General features: G+C 37.9%; 1 protein-coding gene across 1 annotated transcript in view; it reads right to left on the minus strand.

Moving 5' to 3' along the window:
* The window catches only part of WDPCP (WD repeat containing planar cell polarity effector), a gene marked incomplete at its 3' end in the record, with an annotated part of 107,590 nt that overhangs the window by 56,798 nt on the left and 31,402 nt on the right, over positions 1–19,390 (minus strand). The window contains exons 8-10 of the mRNA XM_081998064.1: positions 18,148–18,757; positions 13,746–13,934; positions 11,053–11,176 (exon numbers count right to left, since the gene is read on the minus strand). Of these exons, the coding sequence (XP_081854190.1) occupies positions 11,053–11,176; positions 13,746–13,934; positions 18,148–18,757 (923 nt within the window). The remainder of the gene's footprint in view (positions 1–11,052; positions 11,177–13,745; positions 13,935–18,147; positions 18,758–19,390) is intronic.

Genomic DNA, 19,390 nt, shown 5'->3' on the forward strand with positions numbered 1-19,390 from the left:
GAACATTTATGTCACATACTTCCCATATGGCGTTGGTCAATCATGTTAACCTGGGTTCTTGCAGAATGGGCCACTGAAGAGGATGACTGTTGGGAGCAACAGCAACATTTTCCTACTGTGTAGCATAATTCTTTCACATCTGTGCTCTGAGGTTTTCAGTAGTAGGTGTTATAAAAGTCTGGATAACAGCAATTTATTGCTACTATAAATTATTATTATATAAATTGAAACTATGATGGTTTATTTGTTCTTAAACTTGATTCACTCTTTTCTTGTAATGTGTATTATCTTTGAATTTCCCACACTCTGTATTTCCTTTTTCATACTCATTTTCCTTCATGAGAATGTATTTTGTTCCCATAGCAATATTTCCCTACCTTGCAATTTTATCCTAGTGACTTTCCTTCAGGTTTCTCTAAGCTGCAACTAATACCCACCCAGCCAACACAACCTCCCCCCACCCCCAAACCTCTCCATTCCCCCAATCTCTTACTACGTAGTAACTTCTCAACAGTCTATCTTTATCTTTAAATACAGACACACTCCAACATGCTTTTCCAAAGTACTCTGGGCTAAAAACAGATGTTAATTAAAAATGCTGATAACAGCCAGTGACATCTGTTGTTTCACATTTATTTTACTCAACCCTGTCTGTTAAATCCTAGCCTTTATTGCATTAATTCACTTCTGCTTTTCTTCTTTTCCAGCTTTATCCCTCCCACTCTGGTGATCATGTAAACTTAACAGTATGTCTTGAAAGCTGGATTTTATTGAGCAAACATATCAGCATGTCTACACACTAAAGACAGCTCTATAACAGAGGCCCAGTATCATTGCTATGGTTAAGGATGAGTTGTTACCTCTGTAATAAATCCCTATTGTATATGTGTGATATCTCTGCAATTTCAAACAGCAGCAGATGGAAATTTGGTATTAAAGTTAGGATGAACAGGCCCTTTTCCCCCTTGACTTTCCATGAGGTACAGGGCCAATTCTCCCTCATGCCTGACATTGGATAAAATGCAGGGTTTTTTAGTCCTAAGACTTCTCAGACAAAATATATTAGCTCAATATTTTCTAAAGCTGGCTGCCTAAGGATAAATATCTAATTACAAAGTCATGGTGCAGGGCCAAATTTTGAATCACTTGTTGAGTTGCAGGATCATTACAGTATATTTACTTTTTCTATCTAGGTTTGTCAATAGCCAATATTTTTATTATATAAAAATATATAGCAAATTCTTTATAATAGAATAATGCAGTGATAATGCTCATAAAATTCCCACACATAAGAACTCCATTAGAGCAAATATAGTCACAGGAAAGCCAGACAAGAAATTTGATCATACGAATGTTGGCACATTTTTGAGGGAGCAAGTAGAAAACTAATAAGTATTTTATGCTTTTTCTGCACAGCGTCACATACACGGACATAAAACATAAAAATGATCATTTACTCAGACCAAAGGTACATCTAACCTAATAGCTTGCCAACAGCTAGGCGCCTAGGAAAGAATATAAAACAGGGCAAGTATATGGTGATACTTCCCTAAGTAGTCTCTTAGTCTCCAACAATTAGTGGTCTAGGGATTTGCTGAGCCAGAGGTGGTTTCTGTGTTGGTATTCCTCAGTGAACCTTGCCTGTCAACTCATACACAATTTTATCATCCACAACATCCTGTGGTAAGGAGCTTCATATTTTAATTACATGTTACATGAAGAATCACTATATTTTGAAACTGCCACGTGCTAGCTTCATTTGATGACCCCCAGTTTTTGTATTAGAAGAAGCAGTGAGCAGTCATTTACTGTCCTCTTCTTCCCTAACATGATTTAATAGATTTCTATCTCAGTTGCCTCTTTAGGTTGAGGAGTTCTAGTCTACTTAGTCATTCCTTTCACTAAAGCTGTTTCATGCCTTTAATCATCCTGGCTGCCCCTCCTAAAGCTTTTTGAGTTCTACTATATCCTTTTATAGATTATGGGACTCCAAAACTACACAGAAAATTCAAGTGAACTGAAGTTCACTGTTTTGTTGTTTATTCCTTTTCTAAGAATTCCTAGCATCCAATTGGCTTTTTGTACTTGTGCTGAACACTGAACTGACCATTTTATAGCTGTAGCGTTACAAGACCAAATTCTTCTTCCAGAATAATTGCAAGCTCCAACTCCATCATTTTATACATGAAGTTAGGAATCACCCCCTGCTGTGTGTTTCACTTTGAATTTATTTACATTTAATTTTATCTTCAATTTTGACACTATGTCACTGAGTCCTGTGAAGTCCTTTTGCTGTTCTTCACAGCAGGCCCTACTTCATAATTTCATAAGTCTTCATAATTTAGTAACATTAGCAAATAAATGCTGGCACCTCACTATCTGCTCCTTTGGCAAGCTACTTATGAGTATAGATCTGCTATACTTATAATTTCCATTGGTGACCTCCATTGACAACTGACCATTTACTCTTACTCTGTTTCTTACCTTTTAATAAATTACTCATCTATGAAAGCAGAGCTTCCCTCTTATCCTGTGGCAGCCTAGTTTCTTTAAGACATTTTGGTGGGAGATCTTCCAAAACATCTTCAATGGTCAAACTTTAATCAGTAGCAGCTGGATATCCATTACTGCCATGATTGCTGACGTCAAAGAATTCAGAGTTTTGAGACATGACTTGCCTTTACAGAAATCCTGCTGACTCTCCCCCAATATAATGTATTTGTATGTTCACACTTTTTAAAAATATAGTTTCTACTAATTTCACTGTTATGAAGGTTGGACTTACAGGGCTATAGTTCTTCAAGGTCTCTCCAGACTGTGTTTTGAAAACTGACGTCATATTTTCCATGTTCCTGTTGTCAGGTGCTGAGGTCATTATAAATAAGAGATTATACACCACAGTGTGTATTTCAGCTATTTTATGCTTGACCACCTTTAAAAATTCTGGATGAAATTTATTTCATACTGGTCATATATTACTGTTACGTATGTATAGAATAACCTTTTTTACTCATACTTCAACACTTACAAAAGTAAACTAAGAAATGACCCCATCTTCTCCTACCCTGGCCAACTGGTCAAAAAGAGATTTTGAGAGATCTGCATGCCTATCTGCTTTTTGTGTCGTTCTGTAAACCTTTTTTCATATATTTTTGCCAGTCTTTGTGTCTCTCTCCTATTACAGAAACGATATCCGAGCATGTAAGGTCTTTCTGTTAACTGGCCAGTAATAATGTGATACAGGACCTAGACATTTACAGTGCAAATCATTCCATTTATCTTCAAACAGCTCACTTTTACATGGCTAATTTAAGCTAATCAGGTAGGCTCCCTTTATAGTTAATTGATAGGGATAGGCACTGATGTTTGATTCTTCGTGCTTATCTTATGTATCTCCCTTCGATGGAATTACTTACGCTTTGGGTGCCCATGTCTTTATACTAACTACAGAGGAAGGCCCGATGAGCGTGTAGGACATCTAAATTCTACATTATTAAGTCAGGAGAGGTGAGGTGCACCCCCAAGACACTACATCCAGTTCTTTGACAATTGACTATTGCTGACTTTTGTTCCAAATTTTACTTATGGTATCCTTTCTTTAGCAGGCTCTTTGGTTCTGAAAATCCATAAAACGGAGCTCTGCATTTGAAGATAGGAAGCCTAAGGCTGCCTGACGGCTCAGTTAGCTCTTCCTGGAGGGTACTGGATGGAAGTGGGATAAAAGTCAGTAAAACAAAGCTCTTCAGGGAGGAAAACAATTTTTTTGCACACAACAAATGGATTACAGATTGCCAAGCCATGTTCTGTTCTGATTTGATGAACTGACTGAATATTGTCGGATGGTCCATATACAGAAAAGTGAAGCGTAATGGTGGGGCTCAGGAAGACTCTGAAGATGAATGGAGAAAAAGTATCTTGGTAAAGAGATGAGACATGGCTCTGGAAAGACTGCAAGGAAAAAGCCCAAACATCTTAAATGCAGGTTCTTGGTCAGAAACTCAAGAAGAGATTTTTTGTGTGTCACTCCAGAAGGAGATACCATTAGTGACTAGGTAGAGTTGAAAGGGGAGGGAGTAATTTCCTGCAAAGGAAAGCTGAGGCTGATTTACCGCAGCTGGTCAAGAGTGGAGATGTGCTGTTAAGAACTTATTCTTGAGCTTTTGTCCATGAATATGGTATATTTGTATTGTTTCCACACTCAATGTATGCCCAAAGCCCCTCAGATTTCAGGGGAATTGCACAGCTGGTACAGCAGGAAAAAGCCACCTTATGAGGGCAACTTATCAGTTACACAACACAACAAAACAATGGTCGCTATGTGGGCTCAGTTTATAAAAGTAGCAATATCAAAGTCAGATTAACCAGCATGTGGGAATAGCCTTGGCATGAAGAACATTAGTCCAGCGTAGCTATTTTGTGTTCCTTTTCTTCTAGTGCAGTCCCGTGGGTGGGGACATAGCAGAGAACTGGAGCACTTACAGCACTGTGGGCCATCAAACAGCCATCTCTTGGTCGCTGTGGGAAATGGCTCCATATTAGACTAGCTCTGGGACTGCTCTAAGTGTGTAGGAGGGGCCATTTTTCCCATGCTCCAAGCAATGTCTCCCATTAGGTTCAGCAGAAAATCTTGCCCAAATCTCTGACAGAGATTTCTTGTGGTTTATCTTCATGGGATTTTATTCTCAAGCACTTACATCACGTCATTTGTTCCCCCCACCCCCCCGCCCTGATATTTTGCTCGATATTTCTTACATTGTAATCACCACTAGAGAATTAAATCCTGGAGCCATTCCTGTGGCATCAAAGCATCTGACAAACTGAAACCTGCTGTGGAGCTGGTTTAAGAAAAAAAAATCATTAGTAACATAGGACTGAAGCAAAGACATTCTAAACTTTTCCTGAGATATTTAACCTTTTTAACTGCAAAAATAATCTAGTTCCATTAAATAGGTGCCTTTATTTCTTGTTTCTAAAACAGGTCAAGAAGCATGACCAGGGGAATCTATTCATGTGCAGTTCCATCACAGCAATTGAAATTCTCATTTATCAGTGTCGTGGTAATATGAAAACCTTTGGTTTTGATCGTTTTCACAAGATGACAAAAATGACTCTTCAAAGTCCTCTCCAGAAGGTGCTACTTTAGTCAGAATGTTGCTACTGAACTTACTCCTATAGAGATGATTCTGTTCATGTGGCCACCATAGAGAACCTGACTGACATCAGTGGTCATTTTATCTGAAGGCATAATTTAATGCCTAATAGGTTATTTTATGAATATAAAAGACATTCTTAGCCCTGAACCATGTCATCATTAATGTTTATACATATTTTGTGACACACTATGTACCAATATAATTATAGATTCTACTTTTAGGGTGCTCTTAAAAAGGATCATAAAAGCTCTTTGCTCACTCTGTCCCTCAGTTCCATGCAGTCGGCAGCAGATGGGATTGGGGACTATTCCTATGGAGTTGAGTCATTTGATTTAGGGTCCTATTTAGGATGGAATACTCACAGTGAATATCTACTTTGCAGATTGCAGTGTAGTGATATGGGAACCTGCTTACCAAGAGGTAGGAAGTACTGCATAAGTGATGTACCTGTAGGGCGAAAGCACTTTATTTTAGCTTTTCAAAGGTTGTCTTGGACTTAAGTGATAACTGACTGTGTCAAGGCATCAAGTCAGGTAGTATAGCAGTACACTTCAGAACTCTTGAACAGTGAAGTGATTCATAAAAATCAGTACTGGCTGGAAGTAGATCTCGCCTGATGCTAATGACCATCTACTTTCTCATCTCCTTTATGAGTGTTTATTTACAAAGGAGCTCTATCAAGTTCTGCACGTAAAGTCATACCACTTTATGAAAGTTCTGCCCAACATGTAACTGAATTCTTCTTATTCTTCTTTGCATTTAACCAGTATCATCTTACATTGAACACTGGGAAAAGTACACAACACATCTGAGAAGATTTGAGAAGAAGTAAAAACAGTAACACTAAAAACATGGTGGAGGTTTTAATTTTTTGATTCAGACAAAGGAGAATCTTTCATTAATCCATCCAAAATTCTACCAGTGAATGTGATCAGAGCTGCACTTTGCTCTTGAAAGCAGCAAATCAGTGATAGGACGAGAGGAAATGGCCTCAAGTTGCGCCAGGGGAGGTTTAGATTAGGTATTAGGAAAAATTTATTTACGGAGAGAGTGGTCAAGCATTGGAACAGGCTGCCCAGGGAGGTGGTGGAGTCGCCATCTCTGGAAGTGTTCAAAAGACATGTGGACGTGGCACCTCAGAACATGGTTTAGTGGGCATGGTGGTGTTGGGTTGATGGTTGGACTTGATGATCTTAAAGGTCTTTTCCAGTCTTAATGATTTTGTGATTCTGTGAAATGCACGATCTTGTTATTTACAACAGAGCTTTGCTTTGTAGGGAAACATATTCGTACTATGGAGAAAAAACCCAATGACATTCTCTTAATGGAATTATTAGATGGAAAGATCCAAATGGTTTTGAATCTTAGTATTCTTCCATGTAAAAACAAAAAAGCAAAATGATGCTTAAACTGCATATTCATAAACACAAGAACAGAACTACAAAGGTGGAAAGGGCAGAGCAGAAACATGGACCTGTGGCTGCACCCTAATTCTACAACTCCCGAGCTGCATTTCAGACTTTACTTTCCAGCCCAGCCTTTACCTCCAGCTCATGCTATGTTACTTTCTCACTGTCTCTCTGAGAGATACAGAAAAATGTGAACAAAACAGAGCAGGCGTGTGTTTGTGCCTGTGTGTGTCTGTCAAACAAGCAAGATAATTTCATGCATTAGAAAATATGACAAATACAATTTACGAAGGCTTGATCAGAGTGAAGCAAAGCCATGAGTCAGCGATGCCACAGTTAACGAGTGAAAAACTATTCCATCCCATTCCATGTTCTGTACACGGCTAGATGAGGCTGTTATACAAAGGCAGGAGGTTGTGCAGCCATTCCCCCATTACACAAATACACTTAGTAGGCAGCGCTCAACAAAAGGGTGGGGGAAAGAAGGCTACAGCTCCTCAAGGCTTCCTAATAAATCCACCTCTGCTCAACATTTTACATAATGATATAATGCATTATATTATTATAAGCAGTGACATCATAATAAAATACTGGAGTGCTACTCAAGTGGCAAGGAACACCTAAGATACATTTCTAGACATGTAATTCAGTTCCTGTATTTTTTAATTATAGATAAGAATTTAAAGTGAAAATAATTATTGATTCCATAAATAGTGTTGTAATGGATACCTGGCATATAATTAAGAGGCCTTTAATTTTAATTTTGTATACTGAACGCCTGTTACTGGAGGTATTCCATATTCTATATTCAAGGCCTGTAACTGCAAAGCTCTAAGCTTCTATTTTCGTGGAAGCTGGAGATGCTGCATGGCTTGCAGATTTAAGAACTTAGTTTTTATAATGATGGATAAAAATAACATGGCTGCATCAAATATGTTGCAAGGGATCTTCCTTCCTTCTAACTGTGATCCATTTCAATCGTGCTGTCAGTGTTCCTCGGCCCATCTCAGGTTGCAGCACCATTTTCTAACCCACACTTGCCATACAACGAGTAACAACAGAGCATCTTCTTTCTAAAGTGCCCAATACCTAAAAAAGGGAACCTTCCGTCACAGCATTCAGCGTTTTCTAGAAAATGATCTCTTTGATGGTAGAAAAATAGTTAGCCTATAATCTTATTGATAATGTGAAAATGGATGTCTCCAGTTATTTGCAACCGAATATACAACCTTTCAGCCTACGGTAAAGATTAAAATCATTGGCACATGATTATTACTAGGTGAGGATAGCCTTTCTGAAAAGGTAACTATTTCTCAATTCTAGTAAATGCAGACACTCACATCTTAAAAAGTGCAACAATAACTGGCACCTTTTTGGCAGACTCAGCAGGCAGGTCAAAGATTGTCTCAGCATGTAGAATGAATTAATATTTCTCTCCCAAGAGTGGGTCCTTCTAGAAAAGGCTTAAGGCAGATTGGTGGGGCATTCAAAGGAAAGCTGGAGAGGGGGATGAAAACTTTTGTTTATGTGAACATTTTTCAGATTTAGATCTAGAAACATTTAAGTGTTTTCATGTTTTAATCTTGTATGAAAGACTCCGCCCTTCCCTGTCCATCCCTTATGTGTCTGGTCTCCTCTACAGCCCACCACACACATCCTAAGTTGTCTTCCCCCCATGTCACTCTGTACTCCCACTCTGCCCTTTTGCAGGGCTCTGTACATCCCCATCCCTGCTTTAGTCCTTCGTCTCCAATTCCTTGTCTTCTACTCATGATCCTAACCCCACTTTCCTCACTCTTCCTACCCCACTTCTGAGTTCCTCCCTGTGTATTTTAGCTCCTTATCCTCTAGATTTAATTTCTGTGCATCTGCTCCTTGCTTCTTCTGAAGCCCAAAGGAATTGTGGAAGGCCCTACTCCATTCCAAGCAATACTTTTTTAGTATCAGCCATACTTAGAGTGCACGTAATTTAGAAAGTGCGGTGTTTCCTCCACTTCTTGCTGCAACAGGGTACAAAGTGACCACTTTGTTTTTGTCTCCTCATGCTCACAAGAGAGTAACAAACGTCCCCTAGTGATGCATCAAGTTGGCATTGACAGTTTACAGTGCATCCGCATTCAAGTCTTCTTGTTTGGTCATGCAGATGCATATGCGGTAACACAAATTCACTCTGAAGAGCGTCATTAACTATTTGTAACTAGCCTGCAAATATTTAGCGCAAAAAGAATAAGGGTAAAAAAGTGAATAATTCAAAAAAGAAAGGTTGAGACAGCATATAATTGACTTAAAATGTAGCCTTCCTGACATCCAGATACAGTTGCTGTATCTGACAAACAGGTAGTGGGAGGACTACTCCATTTTCAGTGTCCTCATGGGCATAATATGGTGACCTGAAAAGGCAAGAGAGTAATTTCCTCCTCACTTTTCTTCCTGAATCTACGGTTGTACATGCAGGCTGGCAGAAGTTGCTTGCCTTGCTGGTTCCTCACAGGTGGATGTAATAGCAGCGGCTGCAACTTTGGCGTGCCTGAAAGAATTAGTGAGCACTGTGCCTCCCTGTGATTCTCCTAGACATTGCATCACACCTAGATGGCATTCTCTCACCCAGAACCCTGGTTTAGAATTCCTCCAACAAATCTGTAGTACTCTCTGCTTAGCCTACATTCAAATCATCCTAGTCATTTAAGAAAACATCTAAAAGGAAATAAACACCAATTAAGGCACAGCCACTTTAATACAACAAAGATCAGCTCTGGGCATCATTTCCTTGCTTTCTACCAGATAAATCTCCCATTTTTGAACATTTCATTTTGTACTTAGATTATGTCTTCTCAGATAAGCTTTAAGCATTACCATCTGTTCTGCAGCAATCACATGATCCTATCACTTCAATTCCATTGAATACAAATCCCTTTCACAATAGGGAAACAGCAAAATAACACACATTTGTTCCAAAAACTGCCACAACAGTAAATTGTTCAAGGGCTGCTTTATAGTGGAGGTAAAAGACACAGGGAGAGTCTCCTACACACCTCCTGCCTGTGCCCCACACTGTCCAGGCAGCATTCTGACACTGAAGGTTCTTGTTTGCTAAGGAGATTGAGTCAGTCAGTGCTTCAGCTGTGATCAGCAGCCCCAAGGGCTGAAAGCTTAGCCAGGGCCCCATGCCTCTGCATGCCTGCTAGCATTTGGAAGCAAATCCTGAGTCAGAGGGAATACACCTTTCTCTTGCAGATGTAAGAGCACTATAGTTACACCTCTCAGCAGTCTCTGAGGCATTCTTTCCGCATCTGTCCTCTGCAGGCAACTGGCCCACAGCCACTACCGTTGGCCATTGCAGCAACAGATCTTCCCTGCTGGTTTCTAGGAGAAAGGCAAAAGCAGAGTTTGTACCCACATCTATTAAGAAAACTGCGGTGAAAGGCTGGTGCATATTATGCAGATATTTGGAGCATTCTTCTGCTTAGAATAATTTCCCCATTGGAATGGACCTGTTTAGCAGAAAGATGATCCTATTCAGATTCAAAATGCAGAAGACAGTATAAAATATTTCTCTTTAAGATTTGAAAGAAGCACAAACTGTACTACCAACGTAGCTTGAAGTTCCTAGCTTTGCATATGCAGATGATGTATATAATCTGGATGAAACACCAAAAAGGGTGCCTTGCAACCCTTCTCACTATGTCCATCTACACTCCTCCTCAACAAGGTGTTACAAACATTGTATCATTCAGAAGATAATTTCTCTTTATTTTCACCCACTGGATAATTCTCAGAGGGAATGTTTCAGCTGTATTTGTCGTTGAACACATGAACAGGCTAAACTGCTGCATACTGGTATTTACGACTGATTGAAATTTAGGCTATTCATTTATTATGAAGGAAAAATATAGCAATAAACCAATGTACTATAAGTTCTAGCTGAATTTGGTATTATGACTTATAATGTCATACAGTTTTCAGACAAACGTAACATTTAATTTTCTCCTCTTACTTTAAAGGCACTGAAAAGTCACTGAAAACTACTGGGATATGAGAATTTCTGTATGAGAACTTTGAGAATGAGAATAACAAAATGCTCAGATTTCAATGATGCAAAGACAAAAATGTCTTGGACCATGCACTGTTCATTTGCATTTTAGCATCTATTTAAACTCAGTGTTTTCTCTAAGTTTGTAAGCTGTTTCAATAGTTAATCTGCAAGCAGTTGGGTGAATATAAATCTCTCAGAAGCATGCTATCTTTTTTCTATCAAGCTAAAAGGGAAAGGGTGATTCATTTTAAGTGTATTGATGATAGAAGAGCTCTGAATAGCATTTTATGTGCAATATTGTACTTGAAAGGAACGAAGTGCAAGTTAAACAAACAGTAACAATGAATGCATTTTTTTCAGGGGTGGTCCTCTTGGAAAATGTTAACCACATTAAAGTAGGTAGTTATTGAAATATGCAATTAATTTTAAGTTGATAGAAGTTGAAACTGTCATTCACCTGAGCAGGTGGTGGAAGAACCTTCTTGCATATCTGCTGATTGGGTCCCTGTACTCCAGGACGGTTGTATCCAAGAGGGGTCTTGTTGGAGCATAAAAGGTTCCAAGGCTTGCCTCAAGCTGTGCTGTGGAGTTCAAATACAGCAGCAATGAAACAAGTGAAACTGTTTCAATTACAACAGGTTGCTCATGTCTGCAGTCAGTCAAATTCTTCAAACATTGGTGAAATGTGATGATGTTGTAGGACAGAGGAAATTAAAATATGACAGATTGTACAAACACAAACGTGCATATAAACTTTCACTTTGAGGCAGAGTTGACAATGACTTTGAGCAACAAAAGCTGTCAAAAGAATGAAGAAGTCTATTATACGTAAAGTTCTCACCAGCAGTGTACAATTAAAAGTGACTCATAAGAGTAACACAATTTGAACAAGTTTGTCCAGTAGAGATCAACTCTCAATTAGCTCAAATCGTCTTTGTCCTCTTAGGCAAACAACAAGGAAGTTCAGTTTTTCAGGGATTATTATGTTAGGTCAGCAGGTGACAGAACCCTTCTTGTGATGGCCTTGAGGTCTAAGGAACCTCCTTCAGCCAACAGTTCTTTAAAAACTTCAAATAAAAGGGTCTAGAAAGCCTAAGGGTTTGACTCTCCTACAGCGTGTAGTGGTGGGAAACAGGATAACCTCCTTTGTAATCAATAAAATAAAGCCCTTTTGTTACAGCAGTTCTCTCCATTTTAAATACTTTCTGACTGCTACACTCCACAGCTGGAGCTCTTAGGCATTTTCCTACATGTTTTTAATACAAAATTAAAAATAATACAAGAAAATACACAGTATGCATTTGTGTCCCATGTTTAACTGAAAGAAAATTTAATAATCAATAATACCTATGTTATGTGACTTCTGCTTGAAAGTTAACACATAGTACAAGTCCTTATAGGCAGAACAGGAAGAATTTGCTACATATTTGCTATACAGGTTCTCCTTTCAGAGTCAATGTGCAAACTGCTACTGCTAATCAGAATTTTGTGTCAGTTTTAAAAGCAAAATATAACCTATTGTCTCATTAGGCAGACAAAATCTCATTGATTTGCTGTTACTAATGTTTGTTTGAACTAGCCATTTCTGTACTTAGTGATGATGGTCCTTTATTTCCAAGCATAGCTACATTTCATTTTATTAGGCTTGATAGCACTAAATGTGCTAATAGTACTGTGTTAGGAACACAGGCAAACTGCTAGTAAATTAGGTTTTGCATTATCTTAAATCTAGGCAGTAAGATAAGTTGAACTTTAAAGGTATTTTCTTTCAAAGCAGCAGTAAATTTAGATTAAAATTGAATACAACAGTACCTTTGCAAAAATAAGCCTTACTCTCTTGCCATTGCTCTTTTCTTGACAGCATGTTTTGTACTTCTGAAATATTTCAACGTACATGGAATATAAGTAACTACTAGCACAGTTATGGATTCATTAGATAGCCCAGCTTGATGCTGAAGGCAGAATAAAGATCTCGAAGATAACTGCTCCATTGCTATAAATAAAAGGCCCCACTGGGTTTTGCTAATAAAAAAGAAAACAAATTACCATGCCAAATTTATTAGATTCATATAGAGTAACTCCTGGACAGAATGAAATTCCGTCTGCGTACAGAAACGTAACAGTGTTAGGGAGCTGCACGGGGGGAAACACACAGACATCTATTTATAATGTACATATTTTTACAAGAGTTTGAAAACAAGCCCTTTTCATGAGTCCTTTTAAAAGCATGTTTTATTTAGAATTGATATGCTATGCTTGCAATGTAGAGATTTTTTAAAATCAGATCCCCCAAAATGGGATAGCTGGTGGCGTGACAGCCATCTAGGACACCTTGGAGTTTTTCTATCATCAAACACACCAGAACCCTAAGTATTCTTTCTTGCCACAAAAGATGCCTGGTCCCCAGCTGTCTGCCTGCTAGACTGGAGGATAACACCTTCACTAAATCAAGGCACTTCAAATCTTGAAGTCTATTGAGTTGCCAGATAGCAAATCAAGAGGAAGGCATCACACCAGGCTTCAGCAGAGATGACGCTGAATCTAAAATTCATCATTTCTTGTGAGGGAACCCAGCTACTGCTGCAGGGGTCCAGAAGATTACAGTGAGGACAAATGCTATAATCCTAAAGGAGGCAGCAGAGGATAGTGTATTCAAAGCCTTTGGATCTTGTAATGAAAGAATGACCCTTCAAAAGCACCTTGAAAAACATACAACAAACGTTGCAGGAAAACGTCCCTCCTTAAGCTGGTGCTGTCTCAGTATGAATATATAACAAACATTTGAATCCTATATTAATAGTATTAGTCTGTAACATAAGCTAAATTTATGTAATGTAATAAAGTTACAGCACATATAAGACAGTGCTATATATATATGTGTCATGCCTATACCATATATATATTAAATATGCTTTATTTTAGTATCACTATTGATACAAATGAACTAAAATGCAACCAACACCTTGATCCAGATTTTATTGAAATTATTGTCTACATATGACATTTGATTGTGGAGTACCATAATCCGGCTGGCTGCCTGGATTATCACTATTGTCTTCTTTATAAAGTCAATAAATATCTTGTCATAATCCACACATGAATAAACAAAGACACCACAAAAATACATTAAAAATATAATCAGTCCCTTACCTTCTCTGTCTGGTGTAAGCTTTTGTCTAAGAAGGTGATTGACAATGGCACTCAAGCATATGTAACACTGACGACCCATCGTGTTCCAGTTCATGGTATTCAGGACACTGATTGCCTCATGTATCTCATCATAACGAATGTACTGGTGGATGATTTCCACAAGGCCCAGCTGTCCTCTTGTGATCACGCCTTTTACAGGAAATATTAAAACCAAAGATAGTGTTGTGAGTATGTAAGCCAGTAGCTGACTATTTTTCAGCACAGTTAAAAATAATTGTTGGTTAAAATTAGGAAGTTTAAGTTAGTGGGTTTCACTATTAAATTTTTACGTGAGATAGCTCCTTATTATCTTGGTTTATTTAGACCGAGAGTGCTTTAGACAGCAGAGAAAAAACACCAGTGAACTTCACACACGGAGGTTGAGTGCATGTGACCAACACCTATTAGTGACAACATCGTGTAATGAAGTTTGTTTTAAACATGGTAGAAAAAGCTTATTCCCAGTTTATTGTTATTGTATTGGAGGTAATAAATTTATGTCCTAGCACCTCCTTCCTGTAGTCAAATACTGCTGGACAGCACTAAAAAATAGTATTTGTCTCACAGAAACATACCTATCTATACAAGTTTCCAGCAGCTCAAACTTCAAAGCAGCAGCTACTTGATTACTCTCCATATTGCAATTGGTCTAGAACTTACTTCTGGCTCGGCAAAATTCTCTAAGTGAAGCAGTTCTTCTATGAGGGGATATCATGAAAGATATCAGCGTTTAGGGACCTTTGAATTACAGTTGCACATGAAACCAAGAAGATGCTTGCCGTAAGGGAAAAAACCAAACACCACATTGCTCACTCTGTGAGAACATGATTTATCTACAGCACTCTAACTCTGAAAAGCAGAAATTAAGAGACTCTCAAATTTTCTTGACTTGTAGGTCTCAGCTTCTTTACTGAAAAGCTGCAGAGAATAATGTTATTTATCGTCCCTGACTACCCATATGATAGTGTGACATAGACCACGCATGGCATGTGAGCAATTCTTGCTTGCTTTGGGTCACTGTGCTAGAGTATTCTTTATCACTACTGTTTCAGATATTAGAAAGAGACCAGAATAAATTTACTTTTCCCCTTTCTTTAAATAAAAACATAATGTTATTTTTTTATTTTCTCAATTTATATTCTGATGTTGTTTGTCAAAATTAATTTTAAGGAAAAATTCAGATGAGAAAGCGAACAAGCTGAATTTCAATACTGATATTAAAGCCATAGAATGGCTGGGGAAAAAAAGTCTGATGACAGAGGAAAGCAGACCCGGTATATAGAAAATGTGCCTCACGAAATTTTCATAAATGTAGTTGTGAATATTGTTTGTGATGTAAAATAAGAAATTGAGGAAAAAAAAAAGTAGAGGAAAACATCTGACTATAACTCAATGACAAGTAAACTGCCGAGAACTTGCATATACAGATCTGATGCTTTGGAAAAAAAGGCTTACATATTTATTTTTAGTAACAGAGAAATACTTTAGTTTTGTAGTGTCATTAAAGAAAAGACATGGTTGCCTATTGTATTTCACTTTGCATTTGCATGTATTAAAGCCTATGGACATTATGCTGTGTAATAGCCATGTTTAAACTGTGTATGTGTGATAATATCTAATTGTTATGGTAGACTTTATTCTTCCTAAATGTTTAGTGTTTTTAAAGTATTACATAAGTTGGGCAATCTTCACATTAATCACTAAGTGAAGATGAAAATACTTATTTGCATGCTAATTAAATATACTACTACATTTAAAACATCTTTCAAGGCCAGCAATGCTGAACCACTGGCACCAGTACCAAGCTTGGCATTATCCAAGATCTAGGTTGACATCAACGACAAGAAGCTGCAATGCTTTTGAAAATGAGTTTGGCATTAGACACCAAAAATATTTGCCATTAATGTTTGAGGCTAAATTTAATATGAATCTTTTCCTGAAATAAATTTGGCTAGACAGCACAATGGAGAATTCACAGAACTTGCTCAAAATCATAATTTGTCTGCTGGAAGTTAAAAATGAATTTGCCTATTCTCATTGACATAGTTTCTTAAAAGACTTCTATGGGAAACAATTTCAAGACAGGAGTTAATTATGGATTTTATCCCAGCCCTGAATGTCTGTCTGGGTTTTGCTGTCACGGACCCCTAAATTTTCTGCATAATTTATATTTGCATTATTTCTTAAATAGCAGAGACCTAAAAACTGCTGAGGTTGGGAAGAAGGGCTGACTAATCAACGCAGCAATAACTTGCTAGTGTGGCAAACTGAGAAGAAGAGGTGTAAAGCTGAAATCCAGTACACAATAGAGAACAGCATATTTTTGCACAGTGGATTCAATGAGGAAGGAGGGAAGGCAGTAAGGATGGATGGAGGGAGGAAGGGAGGGAGGAAGAGAGAGCTTTGCCTTCTTCCTAGAAGAGATTTTACGGTAATTATACAGAATGAATTTTAAAACGTGGTAACTTTCAGCTGTAGAGGTCAACATCTTCCCATTTGGATGCTTGACTTCTCCTGGGTGGTACGCTTCCAGGCAACCTGCTTGGGAAAAAGAGGTGACAGCCAACTCACTGCCTAATTGATTTAGGAACGGTGCCCAGGGAGACAGTCCAATTAAGTTTACAAGCTGGCAATTAGCAGGAAAGGCCTCTAAATCCCTGCACTGAGAGCCTGCTTGCCTTCATAAGAACATAAATGTGCTAAAGATAGCAAGGGGAAAGCTGTGCTTTCTGGAAAGCTGTTGTGAGAAAACCCCACAAGGGAGGACTGAAGAAAAGCAATGGTAGATGTGGGTAGAGTGCCTTCTGCCTGACAGGTAAGAGGTAATTTAGAGGCTTTTTTTTTAATGGCCAACATGCACAAAAACATCAAATAGCTGCTATAATTAATGTTCTGGGGTACTCTGCAACTATTAAACCTCTCATTGAACATAATGCAGCTGAATTATCTCAAAACAAATGATAACTTGTAAACAGTTTTTTAATAGTATTTTTGTAATAATCTGGATCAGCTCTTTTAAAACTATACAACTATAAGCCAATCCAAAGTTTTTGTTGCTAACACCCTATTATATTAATTTACCTTTTTGCAGTGGCATACTTAGCTAAGCTTTTTAAATTCAGTCTTTAAAATGTTTAGGTCTGCAGTACTTTTAGACAGGATTTTTCCCACAAAAGCACATGCATGTCTCAATCAGTAAAGAAATAAAGTAGATTTTCAAACCTTACTTTTAAAAAAAAATAGGTTTTTTGTTTTTTTGGTTTTTTTAAAAGGCTTTTTCCTGATCTCAATAGCTTTATACAAAAGAATCATAAAAAAACTCCTGTAAAGATCTACAAAGGTAATCCTGTTTCCTTGGTCAGACAATGGGCAAAATGCTGAAATTTTCCAGGATGAGTATATTCGACATGGCTGGCTGCCCTGCTGAAACACTGGCTTGGTAGTCAGAAGATTTAAGCATGATTGTTTTTTTTAGCTCTCACAGTGGGTTTGCCCCACTGTAACTTGCCTGACTTGAATGGAATGAATACAGTTCTCACTGATGAGCAACTGCAGGGGTTTTATTCTTAGTTCAGCCACTGACTCATTGTTAACTCTTGGAAAGCCTTTTAACTTTCCTTTACTGCTTCTTGTTATTCTGTTTGTAAAACAAAGATAGTTATGGTTTTACTCTCTTAAAGTCTCCTTACACCTAAAATGAGAAGTGCTATATAAATTCTACAATTAGTATTATTACTACTTCTTTTATTCACAACTCCTGGCAAATTAATTGAGAGACCAAACTTCTCCGAAGGTTATGAAAACCTCCCTTCTTGTGTGAAAAGTCTTCAAGGAAATAAATGGCGTAACTTCATGTACTGAAATCAGGAAGAACAGAGGACTGAGGCAAATATACATTATAATGGGAAGGACACTTGCATCATACACACAAAAAATAATTTATTAATTTAGGAAGGCAAATAGCATTACTATCCTATTATTAAAAATAGCTTATTTTAGCTTCTTAGGGGTAGTACTACAGAATGAATACAAATCCTAAAATGGTATAAGACAGAATAAAAGAATTTTCAATATGAGAAATTGTTATGCTTTATTAGAGTAGCAGGGAACATAATGGGATCCTGATCCCACAACAGATTGGTGTCCTATTCTGTCAGATCTAACAGGAAAAGATACTACATAATTGTGAAACATAATGAACTCCATGGCTCACATCTTCAGATATCATTGGAACTACGTGCTTTTAAGGCTATGGTCCCATATATCTAAAATGAGGGTGTTGCTTTCAAACTACAAAAAAACTTGTGAGATACAGATGTTTCCTTGAGAGCTCAAGGTTCAATAGATGTGCTCAGGAACTTACCAAGTTTAAAGTGAAGTACTCCTAAGGGTCCTTTGTCAAATCTAACCAACAAATGATCATGAATATCTGTGCCATCAGCGCTGGCAGATGCAACTTGAGGAGCAGTCCACTGGATCTGGATGAGGCTGCTAGGCACGTCGAAGTGTTTACTGAATTGCAGAGTTGCCTCAGGTGAATAGTCTTGTGCCAAGAGCTGAATTTTAATTGGGGACAGTGCAGTGTCAAAAAGTTGCAGCTCCCCTTGAGAGCTGCCAACCATGAATATGGCTCCAGAAGGGTGGTAGGTTATTAAAGCAGGTAACAGTTCTGCTTGGGCTAACAGAGTCACTTGGTTGTAGGCTTCATACAGAATTATTGATGAATCTTCACAACCCAGGACTAGTCTGTCTTCTGTAACATCCCTGCAACAGCTGATGGCCTTGGATCGTAATGGTATTCTGGTGACCGACGCACACTGAATTTTGTTCCTAACACACTTGTAGATGCAGCTGTCGGCCATGGGCTCTTTGTCTGTGGAGATGGAGTGCTCTACTGTGTAAACGCGATAAGGCTGATTAGTGCTGAAGCTAGCATCGAGTGGATCCCATTCTGTACGGACGTAACTCAGAACCTGAAAAAAATCAAAAATGTTTTGGTAGTCATTTGTAACAATTTATTCTTACTTTGATTAAAAAAATAGACTCCTGCAAATACACTTTCTCATGGGTCAGTAAACTAAAACAAATATGCATTTTAGAAATGGAGTTGTAAAATCTACCATTTTAACTTTCAAAAGGTTAGTTCCTTTGATTAAAACCCCCTGCAATATAATCTGAGCCATATTTGTTTGTCCAGAGTATATAATAGGTTAGCAGAATAGAAGATAACAGGGGATGGTCCTATCAGTGTTGGTAAGAAGAGAAATGATCAGCTGACTGATATAAAAGAATAACTGATTATTGACAAGTAGGGTGGGGGAGAAATCCCAAAATTTCTGGAAAAATAAATTTGTAATAGGTTACTCTGAGCATCATATGTAGAGGATTTTGATCATTTGCTCTGGGCCATGGTAACAGAAATTACACTGTAGTGATAGAAACAATGGCATGTTTAAACAATGTATACTATACATTGCCAAATGAGTAGGTGGTAGATTTTCTTTGGTGCCATATAACTTTAGATGCAGAATAAATGAATTTGTGATAGCAAAAACGGGGACCATTTAGGGGTACTTGAAGGTTGAATGAACTGGAAGAGGACAACA

The sequence above is a fragment of the Phaethon aethereus genome, assembly GCF_964289735.1.
Source record: "Phaethon aethereus genome assembly, chromosome: 3".
Taxonomy (NCBI): domain Eukaryota; kingdom Metazoa; phylum Chordata; class Aves; order Phaethontiformes; family Phaethontidae; genus Phaethon; species Phaethon aethereus.